The following is a 23,992-nucleotide window of genomic DNA, read 5'->3' on the forward strand; positions in this document are numbered from 1 at the left end:
TGCTCATGTAACTATAGATGAAAAGATGACCAAAACAACTTACACGCATGTAGTCAAAGCATTTGCATGAGGCATATCAACAAAAGTAACACCTTTAAGGACCCGATGAATAAGGACAGAAAACAAATACCAAAGCAGCTCAGTTAAGTGTCCTTGTAGAACTGCTAGTGTGTCCGCCTCCTGCTTCGTCACAGTCAAAAGAGGTAAACGTGGCGTCCAACATATTACAGTACCCGAGTAGTTAGGTCTCTGACTGAAAATTGTGCCCTCATCTCCGTGGGTCCAAACCCCTACAATGGATGTGGAGATATTTCATATGAGGAAACTACCCAGTTGGCTTACAGCCGATGCTTCTTACCCAAGTACCCGTCCTTGCCCGAAATAATGACACCTATAGACTTCCTTCGCGGTGGAAAGTGTCAATATCTCCTCAACATAGACATGTTTGTATACAAACAAAGCCCCCGCTGTAATAGAAAGAACGACAACCCCTGGATATAACGTGTTTTTTTTTAACTTATAAAACCATGTAACTTAATACTATTTACATATCGAAGATAAAGCTGATCATGCGTGTTCAATATTCTATGATATTTTGGAATATGACACTTTACGTGAACCTGGCTTAAACTACCTGTAACGATATCTAAAGTAAGTACTGTTTAATATCTTTACTTTTTTTTTTTTAGACATTTTCACTTTTGTTATACTCAAGTATGTAGCAGTTATGTTTTCCTACCCGAAGGAGGCTCGGTTGGGCTAAACATTCTAAAATCGTGTTTATGTTTTGCTGCAGTAAGTTAGGTCTGAGACACAGAAATCATGTAGGGGCCACAAACTTTGTTTCGAATTCAAGCTGGTTTCGCTCGTTAAATTGAAACGGTGGTGATGCCGTACACTGCCGTCGTCATAAATTATCAACTATTCTAAGAAGTCAGATTCTCTGTTATTATATATATGGATATATAACCTGTACAACAACAGAAAATACCAAGCATATAGCCATCACTTCTTTGGACAATCGGAATAATTATTTCGCATTTTCGATTACTAGCAAAATCAATACAAATCTTTCCAAATTTCAGTTATTGGACCTTTCGATTACTTGGACAACTTCGCTTTTTACATTCTTAGCAAGTATTTTACTAGATAAAATTCGTATTGCTGGTTGTTAGGACAATTATCTTACTGAAAAACAGTAGTAAAATTGTTAACTAAATAAACAGATAATTTAATTTTCTCAACGTTTATCTAGCTAATGCAAATTCACTATGCAACCATAAATACATAAAATTGATCATTTTTAATGTACTGACACAACAGTTGAAATAACAATTAATTTGAAATCAAATATAAAAAAGATAGAATTACCATACATTAACATAAAGAAGGACAAATGTTGATATAAAAGATACCGATATTGATTTTGAAAATTATATACTGTTCGTTTTAAGTATGCTATTTTCAGGGACGTTTGACATTTTTATGAAAGAAAATATTTTCAATCATGAAATACCAATACAATGAAATAATAGTTTTAATATATTTTATGGCGTACAAAGCGGGTAAATATGAAATTCCACCATGTTAATCTCGTTTAAACATTATTTTATATTGGCCACTTGATGTGCGGCGTGCTTACAAAAACGTATAAGAAATGTCCAAGCAAATGATGGTCTGGAGTCCATCTTATACACGGCAACGCCTCCTCTCACAAGTGCGAGGTTGTTAAGTCTTTTTACATTATCCGTACTGTCTTCCATGACATCTCTTAAGTCTTTGACCATGTGTGGCAAAACTATTTTCTTTTCAAGCTGGAATCTACTGGTATAACTGGATGTCTCTTAAATTAGTTCAGAAGGTGCCAAAGATGGTTCTCTCTTGGGCTTATTCTGATATTGTTTATATTTCAGTAGGTATGTCACAGGGATGTAGACTTTGACCTATACTCTTCGCAGTCTTTATCAATAGGATTGTTACTAACGAACAATTTCGTCTCAAAAGTACATAGCAATTTGTATCATAATCTTTGGCATACCTCTGTGAGAGCCAAATTACACTGAAGCGCATATATTATTCCGGCAAAAAGGTGCATTTTTTGCATTAGTGATCGTATTGAGTTAAAATGGTACATCAAATTAAAAAAGCGCGTATTTCACCGGAGGTATGGATCCTTTTTTCCTGTATCAGGCACATCTAAAGTTAAATAGAAGGAAGGATAATATACCCTGTTTTTTTTTTTATATTTGACTAATGAAGACCTGATCCAAGCTAAGTACGTTGAGTTGTGGAAAACAACTATATCATTTTAAATAAATAGATCATACATTTGTTGTCGAGAAATAGGTAATAATTTTTTTTTGTTATCTGGGATCGATCATGGAGTACATTCGTTTTTACAATTGTAAAAATGAATATACTCCATGATCGATCCCAAATAACCAGAAAATATTATATCACATAATAATATTGTTGATCTTCTCAAAGCCTCGATATTCTCAGCGAGTGCTGGTATAAAGGTTAGCCGATATTTTAATGTAAAAACATAAGATTGCAAAATGATTGACATCTATATATTTTTTATGTTACATTGCAGAAATCATATTTTGAAATGGAACCAGAAACTGACAAACATACTAGATGGAAATTGAAGAAGATTAATAAATGTTGGTTTTTAGACGTTGGTGGTAAACTGAAAGGGATGAATATCCTGAACTATGCAAAAGATGTCTACATGGAGGACAACATTATTTTCGCAGATGATAAAATGTATCAACTTACGGAGAGTAACAATGATGTCCTGATAACAGAAATACAAGATATATGTCAAACAGATAAACCTCCTGAATGTGAGAGAAAAGAGCCCTTTTTAAACGCAGAAAAGGAAGAGTCTCATGCAGATGGCAATGATCACGAAAGGGAGCTTGATGTGACTCTAAAAGAAAATCATGAAATTCATCTGAATGTCAACAAGGATGCTATTCAAAGTGGGTCAACTGAGGAACTAACTCCAACAGAAGGTATCTATATGCTTATCATAAAAGCTACGACATGATAGTCCACAATAACATATTACACACACACAAAAAAGGGACTGGAGCTGTTACAATAATGTGGTCCATAGCTCCGCTAAAAGCTTTGCTTAAACAGTTTTTAATGGCTGTATATTTACCTTCAATATACCAGATCCAGTTACATAAAATATTTACAAAAGCGCAAAAGAAGAAATAACAAAAGAGGGGTTATTTTTATAAATGTTTAAAAGTCATGTTTTGCCACTATTCATATTTATTATTTATGTTTTTGTAATATTACATGTAGAGTAACTTCGGGTATATTCGGCACCTTAAGCATAAAAACGGTGAAGCAATTTTCGGTTCAGAATGATCGGTGCGAACATTTCATGAAAACGAAAGTAGACCTTTTCTGCGTCTTCAGTATAAAACGCTGCCCAGTGTTTGCATCTACATCGTCAATAGGATGGATATTTTTCTGATTGTTGTCGTCGTGTAAGTTCGACATCTTTCGGGCAAATTCGGCACCCTGGTAGAGTTTTAAAAAAATATACAAGTTGAAGATTTATCTTTTTTATATAGCTACATTAAAAACAGCAAATGTCGCAATAGACATAACACAACAGTTTTTATGCTGACGAGTAGGCTCTAATTTTTTCAGATTGCATAACTCGATCAAGCTATAAAAAGTAAAACAAAAGAATAATCTTTATTAATTGTTCAGCAGATTATACAAACGCCGGCTAATTGTTTCGGGAAACAATAAAATATAGCCTCGTTAATTATGTTTATTTATCTATTCGCTGCTGCCTTCTTTTTTGACAATGGTACCATTTTCTACCATCTGAACGGTGGGGGCAAGTTTTGATGGAGAGTAAGAGCTCTGCAACACTTCGCACGAATTTGTCTGGACATTTTAATTTCAAATAAGGCGTATTTGTTACCGAAACCTTTGGGTTACTCGGCTATGATTGTTTTAAATAACGATGATATGTTCTTATTATATCCTATTCAATATATTTTACTTTGCACAAATTTTGATTGTCTAATTAATTGTCATAAATTCGTACTGGTCCCAGATGTAAATATGTGCACGCTAATTAAATGCACAGGTGCTTTTTTAATGCACAAATCAGTGACGTAATTAGCGACGTCAGCTTAGGTTAACATACTTTAAGAATCTGCGTGGACAAAATTAGGAAAGCATGGATATGGTTAAGAAACACACTTAAACCATTTGTATGCCGTAAATATCCTTTAAAGACGATATAATCGAATAATTTTGATAGTATGTCGAATTTGCACAACAGTGTTATATCTTGTCGTGCAAATTCGTCACCCCTAGCCAAGGTCATGCTTGGAAACCGGGGAATATTATTTGTTTCTAAATATCAACATCAAATATATTTCTGTTTGTATTTCGGTTAAGTAAAGTCAAAATGCAATTGTAAGAATAGTTTTAAATACCTTAGCTCCGCTGACCATTCTTACAGAAAACTGTAACTACGATTTTCGTTCAAAATGAATTTGAATGTCGAAGTTACCCGATGCGCGTATCGGAAAAGGAAAGAAAGCCTGTGTGATCAAAATGTTCTCATGATGTCATATACAAATATGACGTCATATAAATTACTTAAGAAAAATTATTCAAGGACATTATGGGTTTTTCCACGTGGATATTAATTCAATGTGTCGAATATACACGACTGTCGAATTTTCCCGAAGTTACTCTATATCAAATTCCCTTCAGCGGAGCCAAAGATATTGCCTAAAAAGTTAATGATTGAACAAAAATTAAAATAAACTGGATAAAACATCATAATCATTCAAGGTAAAAATTAGATAAATGAGCTTTTTAGTTACTTTGGCCGTATAAAATTGCATTCTTTACTTACTGTTCTTTTTTTGTCTTCCATTATTAATATTCCAGTTTTAGTTAAATGTATTCCCTTCAAAGTATGAAAAACTAAACCTTAAATCACAATGTGTTTCCCTAGAGTGGTTTTTTCAATGTCATTTGTTTAATCTAAAAGATTCAATACAACCAGAAAGGGAGACAATTTTATACCAAATAGACAGAGTTATGGGAAATGTTATGTCGACTAGCTGTATGACAATGAGGTATATATATAAAGAAGAAAGCTGTAGTTTTGTCAATTCAGTTTCCATGCGTAATGGCCTGATTTCAAGTCTGAATAAAACATATAATTTTTACTTCATGTGTATAAATGCATTATGATTCTAGATTTTTGTAAAATTTCAATCCAATTCATAAATTAATTTTAAGGAATGCTGAAGAAAAGTGTGCTTCCAGGACATTTTCCAACTGTAAAAAGGGAAATAATTTTGTCGAAACAAAAGTCATAATTGTTGAAACTAATGTGAACTTATTATCTTATTAGGGGATCGAATCCCACTACGGTAACATACGAGGGTATCCAACCAACACATACTATCCAAATAAAAAAATATGGAGTTCCGGTTTAGACCATGGGCGTGCGACGACCCCGATGAAATTCGGGATATCACGGTCTTCGTTAATGTTAATAAGCGTCCGTCAGATCAGTAGGCAAAACGCAATATCCGCACAATAAGATGTCTGCGACCCGAAAGAATATTCGAAGTAAGCTGTTAATTTTGTTGCGTCAGAAGCTAATACTACACTGATATAATTTGTGATACAAACATGCTTTATTCTATACTGAGTAGCATTATTAAACGCGACATTTTGAACATTTTTATATTTAGAGTGAGGTGGATACACATTACACTGGCGCCGACATTTTGAAAATTTGAGGAAACAAAACATTCTCCAACGAGTTCTTCAGCTCGGGGATGAGAGAATAGATTCACCTTTGTGTCGCTTTTCAGATCGTATTTTAATTCCTTTCCGGTACTTTAGTTTCTTTGAACTTCTCTGTTACTAAGCCTATATTGAATTTTAAAATTAAGAAATCGGTGATTTTACTTGCAGGCGTGACTGATTAATGGAATTATTTTACTTTTATTTAGAATATGGACGGCACTCCAGTACAGCATGTGCATGGTTGGCCTGTTGACATTTTTAGAAACGTGAGAGTAACTAACTTTCCATTGTATAATAATAATGTAAACAAACACCCCACCCATAAATTGCATAGAAATGCCTTATTTTTTACATTTTTATTTATTCATCAATTTGAAATGGGCCTTTAGGTTATTATTTCTTAAGGCTCACTGCATGTGTACACAGCAGTGTGCGAAATTCAGATTTGAATCCACTAGACCATTTGGGCTACCAGATAGGAAATTTTCCAAGCCCGACACTTATTCTAAATAATGAGACCTCGGGTAGGACCGATATTACATTTTGATATTTTACGTTGTCTACCTAGAGGATATCGACAAGTCAAAAAAATGTAACGATATTTAACTCTCGAGTACAATTATTTGCACTAGCCCGACACTAATTTCACTACCCCGAATTTTAATCCCTTAAATACTTCATTTTTGCACCATATAACATTTTGTAGACTATAACGCCCGATTTTTTTAGGATTGGCACTTGCCAATTACTGCTACTCGGACTTTTGACAATTTGCAAGATATAATAACGAGTGCTGAATACACATTTACACACACACTGATAGCATAATTTAAGCTCTGCCTACTGCAGGTACTTGTGAGAGGTGATTGTATTCAGCCGATTAGCGCTGTGGTTACATCTTTGACACTTCGTGTTTGATTGTCAACACGTGAGAGAGCAAAAAAAACAACAACAATTCAATAAGCATTCCTCAGTCTGGACGATGTGTGATGCCTTCTTAGTGTTTATTAATGGAGATCATATGAAATCACGATGCTGTACTCGTTAATTAGCATGATTTTTAAAACAAATTTATAGAAATTTAGTAGCCTGGTCGGGCTTGTACCTGTGGAAAATCGGTAGCCCGAGTTGAAATTTTGGTAGCCACAGGCTGTCGGACGCCCGAATTTCAAACACTGACACAGTGATTAAGTTGAGCGTATGATTCTGCCGATAAGCTGTGCTTGGTCTAAAATATAGGGAATCGGATCGGCTTATAGAAAAAAATATAGATTTTAAAACCGGCTGGTAACATTGCCCGATCGGGCTTTTGACATATAAACTAACATTTTTTGAAAAAAGTAAAGATATTTCTTTCAAACTTGGTTCATCTGTTCATATGACATAAATTGAAATAAAAATAACTTGGTAAAAATGCCTTCAGTTTTGGTAGAATTATTTCCCCTTTTCAGATTTTTATGAGTTTACGCATATTTTTGAAGTCCAAAAAAATTATGTGTTAATGCATTACATTATGCTATTGGCGTTTGTTTCGTTTATTCCACACTCATTTGACACCGTGCAAATTGTCAACAGTCAGGATAGCGTTGATAAGCGCAATGTGGCGCAGACATGCAATTCGGCTCGATCTTTCTTTGGAATATATGTAATACTGTTTACATGTTGTACTGATACAACCACATTTTAAAATAAATTCTTATTGATACATCCACATTTTAAAATAAAGTCATATCTGATCCCTAACAAGTTTGTAATTACAAAAATACAGCCCTTAATCTGGAGTTCTGAAGCATGCTCGATTAGTTGGTCAGAATTATGAAGGAATTGAATTCAAACTGTTCCATAAATGCAAGAGTTTAAGAGTTAGTCAGAACCATAATCATGCAGAAGATGTAATTACTTTCACAAATCACAGGGCTCAAATTTTGGACCCGCTTAATGTAAGTCAATTTCATAGAAATGCAAGTTAAGATTAAAATTTCACACAATTTATTTTGCAAATACAAATAATTTAGTCAAAATTGTTGCGGTTTTGTTATTGGTTTGTAGTTCGCTTTATTTGGGGAAAAACAGAAAACACAACATCTTTTTTTGGTTACCCATTTTTTTTTGAATGGATTACTGAATTATAAAGAAATGTAGAGGTCTATCTTATAATTAAATCTAGAATGCAGGCTGTACTTACTAATCATACATGTATACAGTTGAATCACTATTTATAATATTAGGTACGATAATTTGCCTTGCCATAGTTTCAGCCAGTAGTTAAGTTACGCCATCAATGATGCGTTCCGAATTACTTTGAAGGTTATTTTGAGTTATAACGCACAAAATTGTACGCCAAGGAAAACCGTGCAAACAATATTGATGTTCTAGCATGATTTTTTAGGATATTCTAACATTCTTAATTGAAAGTCTAAATTTGCAAGTAGATTTCAGACTAAGCAACTATAAAAAAAAGCTACATGTTAAAATTTTTATGTTGGGTCAAAAAAGTTAATTTGAGCTCTGCAAATGCAAACTGAAGCCGCTCACATTACTTTTTGGTCCGATTCATTCAGTTCCTGTTCCCCTAGGAATCCCAGTCGAGCATGTCCCCAACAATATGATGAAATATTTTGAGGGTATGAGCTAGACCAGTTGTTTTATGGTTCAAAATTCAGCTTTAAGTTCAGGCATGTGAAATTGGTGTCAGGCTTGGAAAATTTTCTATCTGGTTGCCAGCATGGGTTAGTTGAAATCTGAATTTGTACACTGCACACATACTCAAATATGTTTAAAGTTATACGTTTATGAATCATGACCATCAGATACCAATAAACAATTGTAGCATTTTGTCAGCTCCTGTGTTCATACTAAACTGAGGAAGGCAGAACAGATTCTTCTAGCTGCTTTACCAGTCTGTTTTTGCCTTTTAATGATCCCGAGCAAACTGAAGGTCATAGACCACCAAGTCAAAAAGGTACCTGGAATTCACTGGGTTAAAGTAATGTTTGTCTGTTTCTGGCTGGTCAGTCGTGTAAACAAACCTACTCGTACAGTGACATTTCTTTTTTGCAAACTGAAATTTTAACCGCATTTACTTCGTTTCATTATATATTTTGACAAAATTTGCTGCTGTTTATTTTCATTAGAAAAAGTTTTATTTAACAAATTTCTCCCGCCATGCCAATGATATAATTGGGGTCATCTTATTGGCATGAAAGTTGAAAAAACTGCGAAAAGGATATTAGCTCTTAGACCTTTGAAATTTCAAAACAGCTGGTTGTCCATGTTTCCTTAATTTGCTCCCTTTTCACTATTTTCAGGCATCTTGGTCTATTATACAGAGTATTGTTGTACTGCTCCAAAGTGCTTGTTGACAGACTGAAACCACTTTGCTTGCGGCTCATAAGGTATTTCTGTCATTCTGTTTCTTTATTATATAGTAAAAAATGCAGCTGTGGGAAGCAGTTTCAATCATTCAAAAAGTATGATATACTGTATACAAATTAGTATTTGTGTGAAACAGATTTTTGCGATTGAGTCAGTGCAAATACCAAGGAACATTAGGGTAAAAAAAATTGTTGTTTTCTATATCCTGACCTACCAAAAATTTTTGGCCGACCCTAAATGGACGGTCCGTCCGCCTTTGAGAACATTTTTTTCAACTTTTTGATAAAAACTTTTTATGCTTTAAACATGGACAGTGATGTTATAAATCAACTTACTGATGCACTAGAGGCATAACCCCCCTATTTGTATTCATTTTTTGACACAAAAATAATTTCCAAAAAGTCTCCCTAAAAATAATTTCAAAAAATCCAAAGAAAAAGTTTTTCCGACCTACCTACCCAAATTTATTTTAGCATGTTACCGGAAACAAAATTTTTTTAGACCTTAGTAAAGACTCCATTTCATTTTCTTGATGATAAAGCATTTCTGGACAAAACCATAAAATTTAATACATGGTATGCAAATTTTAAACAGTTATTAGCTCAATCACCTGTCACAGAGTGACAACATGAGTTGATGTCCGTCATATGCCAACAATTTTTAAAAAATCTTCTTCAGAACCACTGGGCAGATTTACACCAAACTTCACAGAATGATCTTGTGGGGGTCCTCTTTCAAATTACCCAAAGAATTTAATTCCATATAGAACTGACCGGAAAGAAAAACTTTGAAAATGATTTCTTGTCAGAAATTGTTAGCGGGCAGGGCTTTTCATCCTTATATGACAGAGGCCTGTATTCGGCCACTTCCCAATCCAAAAATATTGCATTTTTTCCCAACATCTCAAAATGCAAGGTAACATTTCCCAAAAATCACATCAACAAATGGTTTAATTTGTGACCGGGGAAAGCGGTTCTGAGATATTGACTTTTTTAAACTCACCTGTCACAAAGTGACAAGGTGAGTTTTTGTGATAGCGCGGCGTCTGGCATCCGTCCATGCGCTCGATAAACTTTTGATTGTGACCTCTCTATAGGTCACATTTTTTCATAGGATCTTGATGAAAGTTGGTTTAGGGTCTCTTTTTATCAATTTACAATATTTGATTTCTGTTTTACAGGTTCACTTTTTGAGAGCAGGCAGCTACAAAATGGAAGGTCAACAAATCCAGTATACTTGAAAAGCAAGAAAGAAACACCAGAAAATATAAAAGACAGAAGAACAAGGGAACTTAAAAAAAAAAACTTTTAAGGATAGGAATTCAGGATTTATTTAGAAACTAAATTTATTTTGAGAAGAAGCAGTGTTTGACAAGCTCTGTTACTTTAAGAGATAATGTATTATCACATTGGTTTTGTTATTGTCGAGCCCGCTGCGGAAGCGAAGACATAGTTGTCTAAATGTCTATTCGGTGTATGTGCGTGTGTGCGTCCGTCCGTATTTGTTTGTCCGGACCATTTAAATTTGGACATGCATGGAGCAATCTTGTTTATATATGGTATGAATGTTAACCTCAGTGAGACGGAGTGTCATGCACAAGCCCCAGGTTCCTGTCTCAAAGGTCAAGATCACACTTACAGGTCAAAGGTTTAAATTCAAAAATGACTGTCCGGAGCATTTCTTCTTGATGCATGGAGGGATTTTGATGTAACTTGGCACAATTGTTCACTATCATGAGATGGAGTGTCTTGCGCAAGAACCAGGTCCCTAGGTCTAAGGTCAAGGTCACACTTAGAGGTCAAAGGATACAAGAATGACAACTTTGTCTGGAGCATTTCTTCTTCATGCATGGATGGACTTTGTATAACTTGGCACAAATGTTCACCACCATGAGACGGAGTGTCATACGGAGTGTCTTGCGCAAGAACCAGGTCCCTAGGTCTAAGGTCAAGGTCACACTTAGAGGTCAAAGGATACAAGAATGACAACTTTGTCTGGAGCATTTCTTCTTCATGCATGGATGGACTTTGATGTAACTTGGCACAAATGTTCACCACCATGAGACGGAGTGTCATATGGGAAAAACTAGGTCTAAGGTCAAGGTCACACTTAGAGGTCAAAAGTAGGATACAAAAATGACTTTGTCTGGAGCATTTCTTTTTGATGCATGGAGGGATTTTGATTTTAACTTGGCACAATTGTTCATCATCATGCGACGGAAGTGTTATGCAAAAGATCCTAGAATTACTTCCTTTGTTGTTACTATAAATAGCTTACATCTGTAACTTTTTTATTACTGGTCATAGGGAAAAAATAAAGACTACTTTTCTGTAGTACAACATGCATGTTACATCCAATTTTCAGGTGTATTTTGACCTATCTCTGCTGGTGCGGATTTTTGTGTGGATTTTTTTATATATTTTTTTAAAAAAAATTTTAAATTTTTTTTTTAAATTTTACGTTCCTTTGTTGTTACTGTAAAAACTTATATTGTAACTTTTTGCAATCTCTTTTATTTGGCATAAATGTTTGCCTCAATGAGACAAGGAGTGTCATGCACAACTCCCAGTCTTTTAGACAGCTGGCGGGCTTGACATATTGCCCGTGGGTATCTAGTTCTCGTATTTTTCATGAGATTTTAAAAAGAAAAATTCTGTTATACCCCATGTAGTAAGCTTGTTTGTCTTTCAGTCAGTAGGTTTTCATGGCTTCCAGGTGATAACTCATGAAAAGCTTGGGCCGCTTTAAATATTTTTTGGTACATAATTACAGGTCAAGTTCGACTGGGGTCAGTAGGTCAAAGGTCAAGATAACTTGCAAACGCTTTGGCCTGGGATCATAGCTTTTGTAACACAGGTGTATCATGATAAAATACAGGTTTTTGAATTTGAGGTCAATAGATCAGAGGTCAAGGTCACAGTGACCTTGAACAGTTGAGTCGTTTCCGAATGATAACTTGAGACCTTGAGCCTAGGATGATAAAGTTTGGTACACAGGTGTCACATCATGAAAGCAGGTCAAGGTCACAATAAGGCAAAACAGTGAAATGTTTTTCAGATTATAACTTGAGAATGCTTGAGCCTAGGATCATGAAAATTGTTAGGGAGGTTGATTATGGGCCAGCAGGTGACCCCTAATGATGTTGAGGTCAGTAGGTCACAGGTCAAGGTCACACTGACCCGGTTCTTTAAATGATGCACGGAGGGGCACATGGGGTCTTCCTCCACCATTAAAACTGTAAAAGTCGCCATAAAGACCTATCCTGTGTCAGTGTGATGTTAAGTTCAAAAATAAATAACGGTTCTTTAAAACGGTTTTTTGGACAATAACTTCAGGATCTTGGGATGGAGAAACACAAAATTTAGTACAAGGTTGGTCTTGACCAGCAGATTACCCGTATTGATTTAGAGTTCCAAAGGTCAGGATGACCCTGAACATTTAAACCTTTTCCATACAACAATTTGAGAACACTTTGGCGGAGGATCATGAAACTATAGAGATTGAATTTGAGGTCATTAGGTCATAGCTCAAGAAATTTCTGCTTTGATATTGGCTTAGTTCTGTGATAAGGCAATATTGTAGGGTATAATTCGTCACTCCTGTGACAACTCTAGCGTTTAGCTCACCTGAGCACAAAGTGCTCAAGGTGAGCTTTTGTGATTGTCCTGTGTCCGTCCGTCGTCAACAGTTTGACTGTTAACACTCTAGAGGTCACAATTTTGACCTAATCTTTATGAAACTTGGTCAGAATGTTACCCTCAATAAAAATCTTGGACATTTTGATATTGGGTTATCTTGGATCAAAAACTAGGTCACCAAGTCAAATCAAAGGAAAAGCTTGTTAACACCGTAGAGGTCACATTTAAGGCTATATCTTCATGAAACTTGGTCAGAGTGTTAATCTTTATAATCTCAAGGTCCAGTTTGAATCTGGGTTATGTAGGGTCAAACTAGGTCACTAGGGTGAGATCAAAGGAAAAGCTAGTTTAACTCTAGAAGCCAAATTTATGACCATATCTTAATCTTAATGAAACTTTGTCAGAATTTTAATCTTGATGATCTTAGGCCCAAGTTAAATCTAGTTCAGGTGGATTAAAAATTAGGTCACTAGGTCAAATCAAAGGAAAAGCTCGTTAACACTCCAGAGGCCACATTTATGACTGCATCTTCATGAAACTTCATCAAAATGTCTTGATGAGGGTCATGTGGGGTCAAAACTAGGTCACCAAGTCAAATCAAAGAAAAGCTAGTTAACTCTTTAGAGGCTACATTTATGATCATATCTTGATGTAACTTGGTCAGAATGTTGATCTTGATGATCTTTATGTCAATATGTGAAGTGAGCGATACAGGGCCATCATGGCCCCTTTGTTTATTTGTTCTTGTTGTAAGAGAAATTGTACATTTAGAATACAGATTACAAGTCACATTTTCTTTATTTTGACAATACTTATTTCAAAGCCTGACAAAAGCATCCAGTACTGTTATTAAAAGTTGTTATTCACAGTTCAGCTATATTTTATGTATGGATAAAACAAGTTGTGTGATCTGTGATCATTATAAATGTGTATACAGATAAAACTTAAACATGTGAACAGTTTATTCAATAAATAAAGTGTAATGCTAGTCTTTTTGATGTGTATATAAAAACAAAATTAGGATTTGTTTTACGAGAAATTTGAGAATTACAATTAACACAAATAGAAAAAACCAAGCCTTGCACAAGAAGGCTAATATGTCTCCCTAGACTGAGCTCTTAACCTGCCGTGGTGCAAATAGATTGTTAATGTGTGTCTGTCTGTTAAGTCTTGTTAACAGTGAGTTGCAATCTAGTAAATTTTCAGTTTGTATGATTTTTAGCTCACCTGAGCACAGTGTGAGCTGTTGTGATCACCTTAAGTCTGTCATTGTGCTTCTCAACAGTTTGATTGTTATTAAACACCCTAGTAGACAGTTTTTTTTAAATGTTAAAGGGATGAGTTGAAGTCTGATCGATTCCCGATTGAGGCAGTGCCTTATTTCATATTATCCTTACAACATGTTCTATAGTTACAATACAGTATCTTTGTTGGTTCCAAATATGGTCATAGAAAACAAATATTTCCACACATTTTCCAAGTCAATAATAATCCTGTTATAATCAAAACTTGATGTTAAAACAAACATTGTGATCTCAAACCCATAGGCCGGTTATATAACTAGATATAATGTCAGACCCTCAAACTAATTATAACAGGCTGAAAATACTTCAGCCCTGACCGTGAATTGGACCCGGGACCTCTCACACTTAAGTCGGACACTCTACCACGTCACCCTAAAAGCTAGCTCAATAGCAAGGAAGTATAAGTGCACCTTTATACTCTACCCTACTACATACACTCCTCCATTTTAGAATTCGTCCTTGAATTCCAGGAGTTTGAACCTCTGTGGGACGTCCAAAGGTGTCCATTCATATCTAATCAGGAGTTATTTACGTTGGGCGCCAAATGTAACAGACTTAAAATACTTCAGCCGTGACTGGGAATCGAACCCGGGACCTCTCACAACTAAGGCGGACACTACCACGTCGCTATAAAAGCTATCTCAATAGCAAGGAAGTATAAGTGCACCCTGATACTCTACCTTACTACATAATTACAACATAAAATCTTATTTTTAATTACTTATGCAATACAGGTAAAAAGCCCTCAAAAGAAATTCTAGTCTAAATCTGAAAATAAGGTGGTATTTAAGGGCAGCTTCCTTTAGATTTGAATTAAACAAATTACTGCAAATTTATCCAAAATAAAACCAGTTAAACGAAATATCAGTAGTATTTCTTTATTAACATGCAATTCATAACAAAGCTGTCCAAGATGCATTTGATAAAAGTGAGCCACACCATGCGGATGCGCAGGCTGGTCAGGATCATTGCTAAAGCTATTTATGAATTTCGAGCAAACATTGGTGTTATAAAGTGTACCACCCATCTGTAGTAATAATATTGTGAAAACGTTTTTATGAATCCCCTTTGAATGTTGACATTAAAATACACATGTTTAGTGTTCAACTTTTTTAAATTCCAGCACTGACGAGTTTGATTTAGAAATATGTATAAATATGTTAGAAATTCTATGTTCTGAATTTTGAAACCCTGATCACATTCGACTAAGATGGTAAATGCTAAACGTAGCCTACCAGCACTTGCTAGAATCTTAAAATATCTTTTTTTCTTATGATCAAGCAAATACGAATTTATGCCATAGTATACCAGTAGTACAACAATACAGCATATGGTACACAGTAACGGCCACAATACTAGGCGTTGATGCAATATCTAAAAATGTGACATGATGTTTTTGAGAACTTTAATTTCATTTCCTTACATACTACGTTATCAACATTAAAACGTTTTTGTTGGAATTAGTTCAACACTAAAAGTTTAGATGACCAGCTTATCAGAGTTATTAGACATAGTATGTGAACTTGTATTATAATCCTTCAAACATATTGTTTATTTCAACATCCTGTCTATATGGGTTCCAGAAAGAAACTGTGGAACGGAATAGGACAGGTACAAAGTGATTCCTTTGCTAGTAACACACAACGTTTTGGGGGAGTATAAACTTACTATAACAATCTGAAAAAGAGGGGATGTATGTTCGAGTTTAACGTCGTTAAACAATTTTGAGTCATGTAAACTGTATCTACTTGGAGCAGCGAGCACTATGTTTAATTTTACAAAACATCACGCCTTAGACACAATATATGAAAGTCCACCCTTTCACATTATACTGAGACCAGGCTTACCAGTCACAGAAATAATCTCTTAATGCTGAGCGCCAAGCGAGGAAGCTCTTGGTGCCATTTTTCACGTCTTTGGTATGTTGAAGCCAGGCAGCGAACCAACCGCATTCCGCACTCTACCCAGGCACTCTTTAAAAGAATAGTACTATGTCAATAAACATTTTGAATTAATAGACCTGGGGCCGTATTCATAAAGCATCTTAAGTATAAATTTTGACTTAAGTTGAAGATTTTATTTAAGTTTGTGGTGATTTCAGCTTAAGTCTAAGTAAAAAACTTAAGTCATATTCATAAAACAGCTTAAACTTAAGAAATGACTTAAGTCAGAAAACAAAATGGCATCGCGAGTACGATTAAAGTGTTGTTTTTCAGATAAAACCACTTTAAACATAATTGTGCATGTTGTATCTATCTGAAATTAATGTTTTTTGTTTGTTTGTTTTTTTAATGTTTCCGTCCACACTAAAAGCCAAGAATTACTTATTAAGTTGTTTTATGAATAACAAATATACTTAAGTAAAATAAATTTCTTACCTAAGTAATACTTAAGTAAATAATCACTTCTTATACTAAAGATGCTTTATGAATACGGCCCCAGCCAGATAAATATGTCATTTTAGGTATGCAACATCGATCATCTGGTTATGAAAATCATTTTAGACAGCCTTTTTACGATATAAATTGTGCATGAGATGAAAGATTGAATATTATTACAAAGCCTTAGCCTGCTCTTACTTTGCTTGGATACTTTCAAAGGATATTCTTATGTATTACATTTACAATATTTAGCCTCGGACTAAGGCAGAATTTATTCATTTGTCCAAAATGTACAAAAGATGAGAGTCCGTGAAATTCATTTACGTTTTATGACTTTAGATACCGAATACGACGACAATACAGAATCAGATTCAGAACAAGAGATGGATCATGAACTGGCCAGTGACCTGTATGTACCAGAGGAAGGTATACCCTATTTTTAAGTCACGAATATTTCATGATGAAATTTCAGGATTATTGAATGTCCGTCATAATTACTTTCTTGAAGAACATCTCCCCCTAAAGCACCCCTTGTCAGTATGGAATATTTGGATGCCATGACAATTGAAAGGATAAATCTACAAGAAATCTTCTCTGAAACCTCTTGCCCGATTTTAAAATAATTTAACATAAATGTTCCTGCTGTAACCTTAAATAAAATGAATGACTTTCTTTTTTTATAGCAATTGTAAAATTTTACGCGCATTTTGTTGACCAGATGATGTAATCTCATGAACATCATCGTGAACAAGAATATTTCTATCTTGTGTGACCTTAAGCCAGTAAGATTTAATTTTTCTTTCAATCTAGCTCAGATAAATTTTACCTCTGTTGTAAAATAAGTGCGTAGTAGTTGGGGCTTTTGGTGGAGGAGGACAAGTGTTGCACACCCAAGGTGTCTTTGGAAAATACATGAGAAAACAGTCATAGAAAGTAATAATTAACAAGATGTAGACATGTTATGTGTCTATATTAAACGAAGACACTGTGGGCCTTAACCTTGAATTATACATGTTTTAGACTGTTAAATATCTGTCATAAAAAGAAAAATACATTTAGATTTCTTTTTGTTTTATTAATATGTTTTCAGATACACAAATTGATAACGAGGCCTTGTCAGATCGGGAACGAGAGGAGAGTTATGAACTGGACAGCAAGCAATACGTACAAAAGAAAGGTAGAAGTTATATGTTGAATTATAAAACAGATTGGACCAACATGTATTGGTCAAATGAATATAACATCTTAACGTCTTATATATCTACATAATCATATCAAATGTTTCCTTTATATCATTAACCCGTTAACACGAGACCATATAATGGAGTCCATTCAATATATGTGTAATAGAGTTCCAGTTTAGCGCGTGGGAGGTGTTGCATATTTCATTATCTCTCATGGACAGATTCAGTCAAACCGAGTCTGCTATTATTCTACTTGGTTGCATTCTACGCTTCCAAAGGATCTTTTTACAGATTTAACTGAAACAATAAAATGTAAGTTTACAAATTTTATTGACAAAGTAAGGTACATGTTCTTTGTGTCATAGCAGATAATCATCAGTTGTACATGTATTACTTTTTTCAAGTCTGTCAGATGAATTCAAAAGAAACAGAATTTGATGAATTGAGAAATTATATAAACAACTTTTTGGAGGTAGAAAGTTGACTATAAGCACATGCCAAGATAAGTTAATGTTTTTTAAAATAAAAGAAATTCATTTAGCTATGTACATGTATACAATACATATGTAATTATATGCCTGGTCCAAGTCGAAGCAAAGGTCTCCTCTGTTCAGTGCTTTCTTTTACAAAAGGAAGACTGCAGTATTTATGTAGCAAATATGAATACTTCATGTATTTAAAGGTATATTAGATTCAAAGTTCATATTATAAAACTTGGTCAATCACTGCATATAGTTTATGGAAACATAGAGTTAACAAGTTTATGTGTATTTTCAGTACCATGCATTATGTTTAAAATAGTACACACTGTACATTTATAGATAAACACAGTATAAATATGTAACTACCATTCAAAAACTGGCTGTTTTTTTACAATCAACTGTTACACTTGTTGCGTGACACTAAATTATATGCAAACTTAATTTATGTATTTAGTAGTGCTAGATACAATAGATGAGGATTTTATACATTTGAAGTAAATAGCGAAAGATATAACATTTTAGTGAAAGATGCCCATTTGATATCATTTATAAACATAGTATGCCATTCTGCTTACTTATTTCTATACAAATAAAGGTATTTCTTAACTTAGGCGACGATTTTGGAAGACATCTTGAAAAAATAACTTTTGGAATTTATTTAGAACTGCCAACAGTACTATAAAAGACAAAAGGGCTCACCAGCATACAAGGCTTCAAGTTTGTTTGCATAACGTAATGGAACAACTACAGAGTTAGGTTTCTTCTATGTTAGCCTATACTATATGCATGCCACACACAGTTTTAAACCTAGGGAAATAATTTTAACAATTACGGTACACAATTCAACTTTGATATCAAACGCCAAATATCAAGGCTCTAGCTATTATTGGTATTGGTTAAGAGAAGACGACTTTCAATGTTTCTTATATATAAGCCTATAGTAAGTACATGTCACACACAGGAGTGTGGCCATATTTGACCTTAGGGCCATAATTTAGAAAATAGTGGTAGAGACTCAAACCCTTATATCACATGCCATATTTCAAAGCTCTAGAGAAAAAGATTTTTAGTCTGATAGCTGAAAACCTTATTTTAAGCCAAAAGACCTTAGGGCAACAATTTGGACAATAACGGTAGAGTCAAACCCTTATATCACATGCCAAATATCAAAGCTCTAGAGAAAAAGAATTTAAAGTCTGATAGCTGAAAACCTAATTTTAACCCAAAAGACCCATATGTTCAATGAACCGGAACCATTGGAACAACTTTAAAAGAGGGCTACCGAGAGATGAATTGTCTAAAGTTTCATCAAAATAAATTCAGTGATTTTGGAAGAGATGTTGTTTAAAGAAGTTATTGATGATGGTGGCCATGTGTTTTGACGAATTAGAAAAATTTAAACAATTTGTAAAAAGTCACACAAGGACAATTTGTGTGAAATTATTTTAAAATCGGGCTAATAGTTTTTTACAAGAAGATTTTCTAAGTTTCTACTAAATACATATAGGGAAAAGTGATCACGACCCCTGGCAGCCATGTTTTTTGAAGGATCGGACTTAGTAGAGAGACACACAAGGACCATTTGTGTAAAATTATTTTAAAATCCGGGCCAATAGTTTTACACAAGAAGATTTTTTAAATTTCCACTATATACATAAAGTGAAAAGTGACCACGCCTCCTGACGGCCATGTTTTTTGACAAATCGGTATAATTTGAACGATATTTATAGAGGGTGACATAAGGACCATTTGTGTAAAATTATTTCAAAATCGGACCATAGGTTTAGGAGAAGATGTCGTTTGAAGATTTTTCTATTTTTAGCTCTGGCGGCCCCTATGTGCAACCAAGTGGAACCGTTTGAACAGCATTGATAGAGGACCATCCAAGGAACATCCATGCCAAGTTTCATCAAATCCATTCAGTTGTTTAGAAGGAGACGTCGTTAAAACACAATTGTTGATGACGGACGGACACACGGGCGACGGACACAGCGTGATCACAATGCATTTAACAAATATGATGATACATTTTGATATACAAATAATTTGTTTAACCGGTGTTGAATGCAGGCTCTTTGCTCTTTTAATTTCCCGGCTTTATTTTGAAGAAAAAATAGGGACATAAAAATGGGCTGCGTTTTCCATCCGTCCGTCCGTCACACTTCTTGTCCGGTCCATTACTCTGCTATCGGTCAAGAGATTTTGAAATTACTTAGCACAAATATTCCCCGTATAGAGGCAACATGCCATGCGCTAGACCCAGACCCCTAGATTAAAAGTCAAGGCTACACTTTGAGGTAAATAATTAACAGGGTATGTTTCCTGGCTGGTCTATAACTCTACCATTAAAATAACTTGGCACAAATGTTTCACACAATGAGACAACGTTTCATGCCAAAGACCCAGACCCCTGGCTCCAAGGTCAAGGTCACACTTGGAGGTCACGGGTTTAGCGGAACAGTTTCATGTCCGGTCCATAACTCTACCATTCATCAAAGGATTTCAATATCAATTAGCAAACATATTTTCCATATTGAGACGAGATGTCAAACGCAAACCTAGCATCCTGTCTCAAAGGTCAATGTCATACTTAGAGGTAAAATATAAAAGATAATGTGTTTTATGTATTATATTTTTGTCTGGTCTGTAACGTTTTTATGCATGGATGTATATTGAAATAGCTTGGCATAATTTTCACCATTACAATACAATGTGCCATGCCCAAACAAAAGTCAAGGCCACAGACACACACAATTTAACTCTCTGTTTTTGTTATAACATGTAATTACTTCCCTTTTATATGATAAAGTACAATACATTTTTCGCACCAGTTTTCCACTAATTAAAATTGAAGTTAGGTTTAAAATATTATGTTTGGTATTGATAGATAAAAAAAGCTATTATCATTTGTACTTTTTATCCAGAATACAAACCCAGGCACAAGTTATAACTTTATTGTATATATACAGTGCTCCCTCTCTACAGCGGCCTTCTGAAGAACAATTCCCTCCTTGCAACAACACTTGCTACAGACTCCAAAATATGCCATTTGTCCTTTATTTTACCTCTCTACAACAACTCCCTCCGAACAACAACCTAATTTTCCGTCTCCCAAAGGATGTTGTTGTAGAGAGGGAGCACTGTAGGTAAATACAGTACAATTAGGATTGGAATACATTAGGTTGATAAGCAGTGCAGCTGTGCATTGATCAACATTGGTTTAAACTGTCACTGGTGTGTAATTTAAAACCAAGTTTCATTAGAACCTTTAAATGTCATGCATTTTACTTGTTTATTAATTAACTCCCTTTAAAATGATGAAATATTTCATTACATTTTAAGGGGACGCATATTGCTACATTCACAGATCATACAGAAATGAAGAAGGGGTGCATATTCAAGAAATTGATGGCGGAAAGATAAAAAACATATTCCAAAACTGATATAATACTGATGAACACCTGTAATATTTAGTACTTTGTGGATAAGGATGTGGTACTATGAATGTATTAAGCTTTTGTATAAGAAAAAAAATCAACAGATTTTTTACAATACCGGTGTTACAAATAATGTTGAAGGGATGAGATTTTCTTTCTAACGCACCAGGTTTGCTTAAACATGTAAAAATTTAATGCCACGTCATTTAAACTTGGGATGGACGCCATCTTTCTCATTGATAAAAAATATAAACAAAACAATCAGAGTGGGATTAGCATTGCAAGGGCATAACATGACATTCTACACAATGAGTACCTTAGAACAGATATGTAAGATGCTACACAGGTCTGGTGGGTTAAATGCATAACGTCGGTCACTTGAAATTGATCTTGAAAAGGTGGTTAATTTTAGTTTATTTACATGGTTTTTAATTTTCCCAAGACTTCTTGGCGATTCACTGCAAAAAGTATTACTGCGCCGGACGAACGATAACTGTAATAAACAACGGGAGACAACGTAGGTGTCAGCACGTGTATGATTAAAAAAAAAACAAACAAGTCGATGATTATAATTTCTTATCAAATAACGAATCCTATTCAGATATTCTTCTTTAATATCAGAAAATTATTAATTTCTATGGACATTTATCAAAAAATATTACTTACAATGGACTACGTTGCGCATCAAACTGGTTTCCGCTTCAGTTGTGAGGCACTTCCTTTATAGTTTTTGACAACAATAACAAAACAAAAAAAGAATCATTAAAGTCACTTATAAACCGACTGCTACTTAGATCAGTGTAAGTATAGTTGTTTTTACAACATTACACTTGTTCATTACGTTATGATATAAAGTTTTTCTTGAACTGCATAATCCCTTAATTACGTTTAGATGATATTGCATTTACAACTTGTCTGACCCCGTTTTTTACATGAATGACAGCAGTCTCGTGCAACTCGTGCAAACAGAGTTATGAAAAGTATGGTGGAGAATTCAAGGACAAATTATAAATGACATTAAAGTGAGAATAACTGTATATTCGTCCAGTTTTGATCATTGACATTCCTGCTGTGTATTAGTAAGTTTTGTGAATAAGATTAGAATGTTACTTTTGCACATATACACATTGATTGGACCTCTCAACCAAATTTCATACCTTATTTTAGGGATTTTTAAGACAATACATTTTCAAAAGTTTGTTGAATGTGATTTGATATTTAAGTGCATTGTTGTTCATGAATACCAAATTGAAAATTAATAATGGAACCATTTCTAGGCCTTATTGTAAGCCACTCGACTTCTGTAACGATAAATGTTTAATGTATTAAGGGGAATATACTCTTTCTGATTTGGAATGTGACATTCCTTGACCACAATATCTTTTCTTATGCATTACTTTGTAAACCAATTAAATAATGTGTTTTAGCTTACATATGCAAAATGAAAAGAAAGACAGTGAACTTATTTCACTTTTTTTCTTTAAATTAAAATCTGTAGGACATTGATAAATGTTTGGAAAAGGTAAAGCACTATTATTTTCGCACAAAAAATATTAATTGTTGACTTTGAATGTACACGATAAGTGGTATGTAATTCAACAATAACTTTCTTGTTTCAGATGTTCTCATTTTTATTTTAGTGAGCAATCCTTTGTGTACTTATAACAGTTGAAACAGTATCCATTTCATGTACAAAAACTTTGTACTTTTTTGCAGGTAAATCTTATCATACCCCGCCCACTTTTTTTCTTATTTCAAAGTATGCGTCCCCTTAATTTCCTTCCGTCCGTCCGTCCGTCCTTCCGAGAATGTTGTGTCGCACCTAGCTCCAAAAGTATTAGACGTAGAGTCACAAAACTTTACAGGAATGTTGGTCAGCATGTGAAATTGTGCACCTGGGGTTTCGCGTCCGGATTCATTTAGTCGTGTAGGAGTTATGGCCCGTGACTTAGTTAAATATTGGTAATTTTAATGTTGTGTCGCGCGTAGCTCTAAAAGTATTTGACCTAGAGTCACCAAACTTTAAAGGAATGTTGGTCAGCATGTGCAGTTGTGCACCTGGGGTTTCGCGTCCGGATTCATTCAGTCATGTAAGAGTTATGGCCCCTGACTTAGTTAAAAATTGGTCATTTTAATGTTTTGTCGCACGTAGCTTCAAAAGTATTTGACCTTGAGTCACCAAAGTGTACAGGAATGTTGGTCAGGATGTGCAGTCGTGCACCTGGAGATTCGCGTCCGGATTCATTCAGTATTGTAGGAGTTATGGCCCCTGACCAAGAACAAAATTGTCATTTTAATGTTTTGTCGCGCGTAGCTCCGAAAATATTTTACCTACAGTTATTATTTCATTTCACAAGACCAGACTTCTTGT

The 23,992-nt window shown here is 34.6% G+C and overlaps 2 protein-coding genes across 2 annotated transcripts in view; both read left to right on the forward strand.

Moving 5' to 3' along the window:
- The window catches only part of LOC123524576 (uncharacterized), a 218,450-nt gene that overhangs the window by 141,985 nt on the left and 52,473 nt on the right, over positions 1–23,992 (forward strand). The window lies entirely within an intron of this gene.
- On the forward strand, positions 497–23,326 carry LOC128555659 (uncharacterized). The gene is made up of 5 exons (XM_053538714.1): positions 497–651; positions 2,597–3,020; positions 16,858–16,944; positions 17,609–17,695; positions 20,007–23,326. The coding sequence occupies exons 2-5, from the start codon at positions 2,612–2,614 to the stop codon at positions 20,054–20,056; spliced, it is 633 nt and encodes a 210-aa protein (XP_053394689.1). The 5' UTR covers positions 497–651; positions 2,597–2,611; the 3' UTR covers positions 20,057–23,326.

The sequence above is a fragment of the Mercenaria mercenaria genome, chromosome 3 (assembly GCF_021730395.1).
Source record: "Mercenaria mercenaria strain notata chromosome 3, MADL_Memer_1, whole genome shotgun sequence".
Lineage (NCBI taxonomy): Eukaryota > Metazoa > Mollusca > Bivalvia > Venerida > Veneridae > Mercenaria > Mercenaria mercenaria.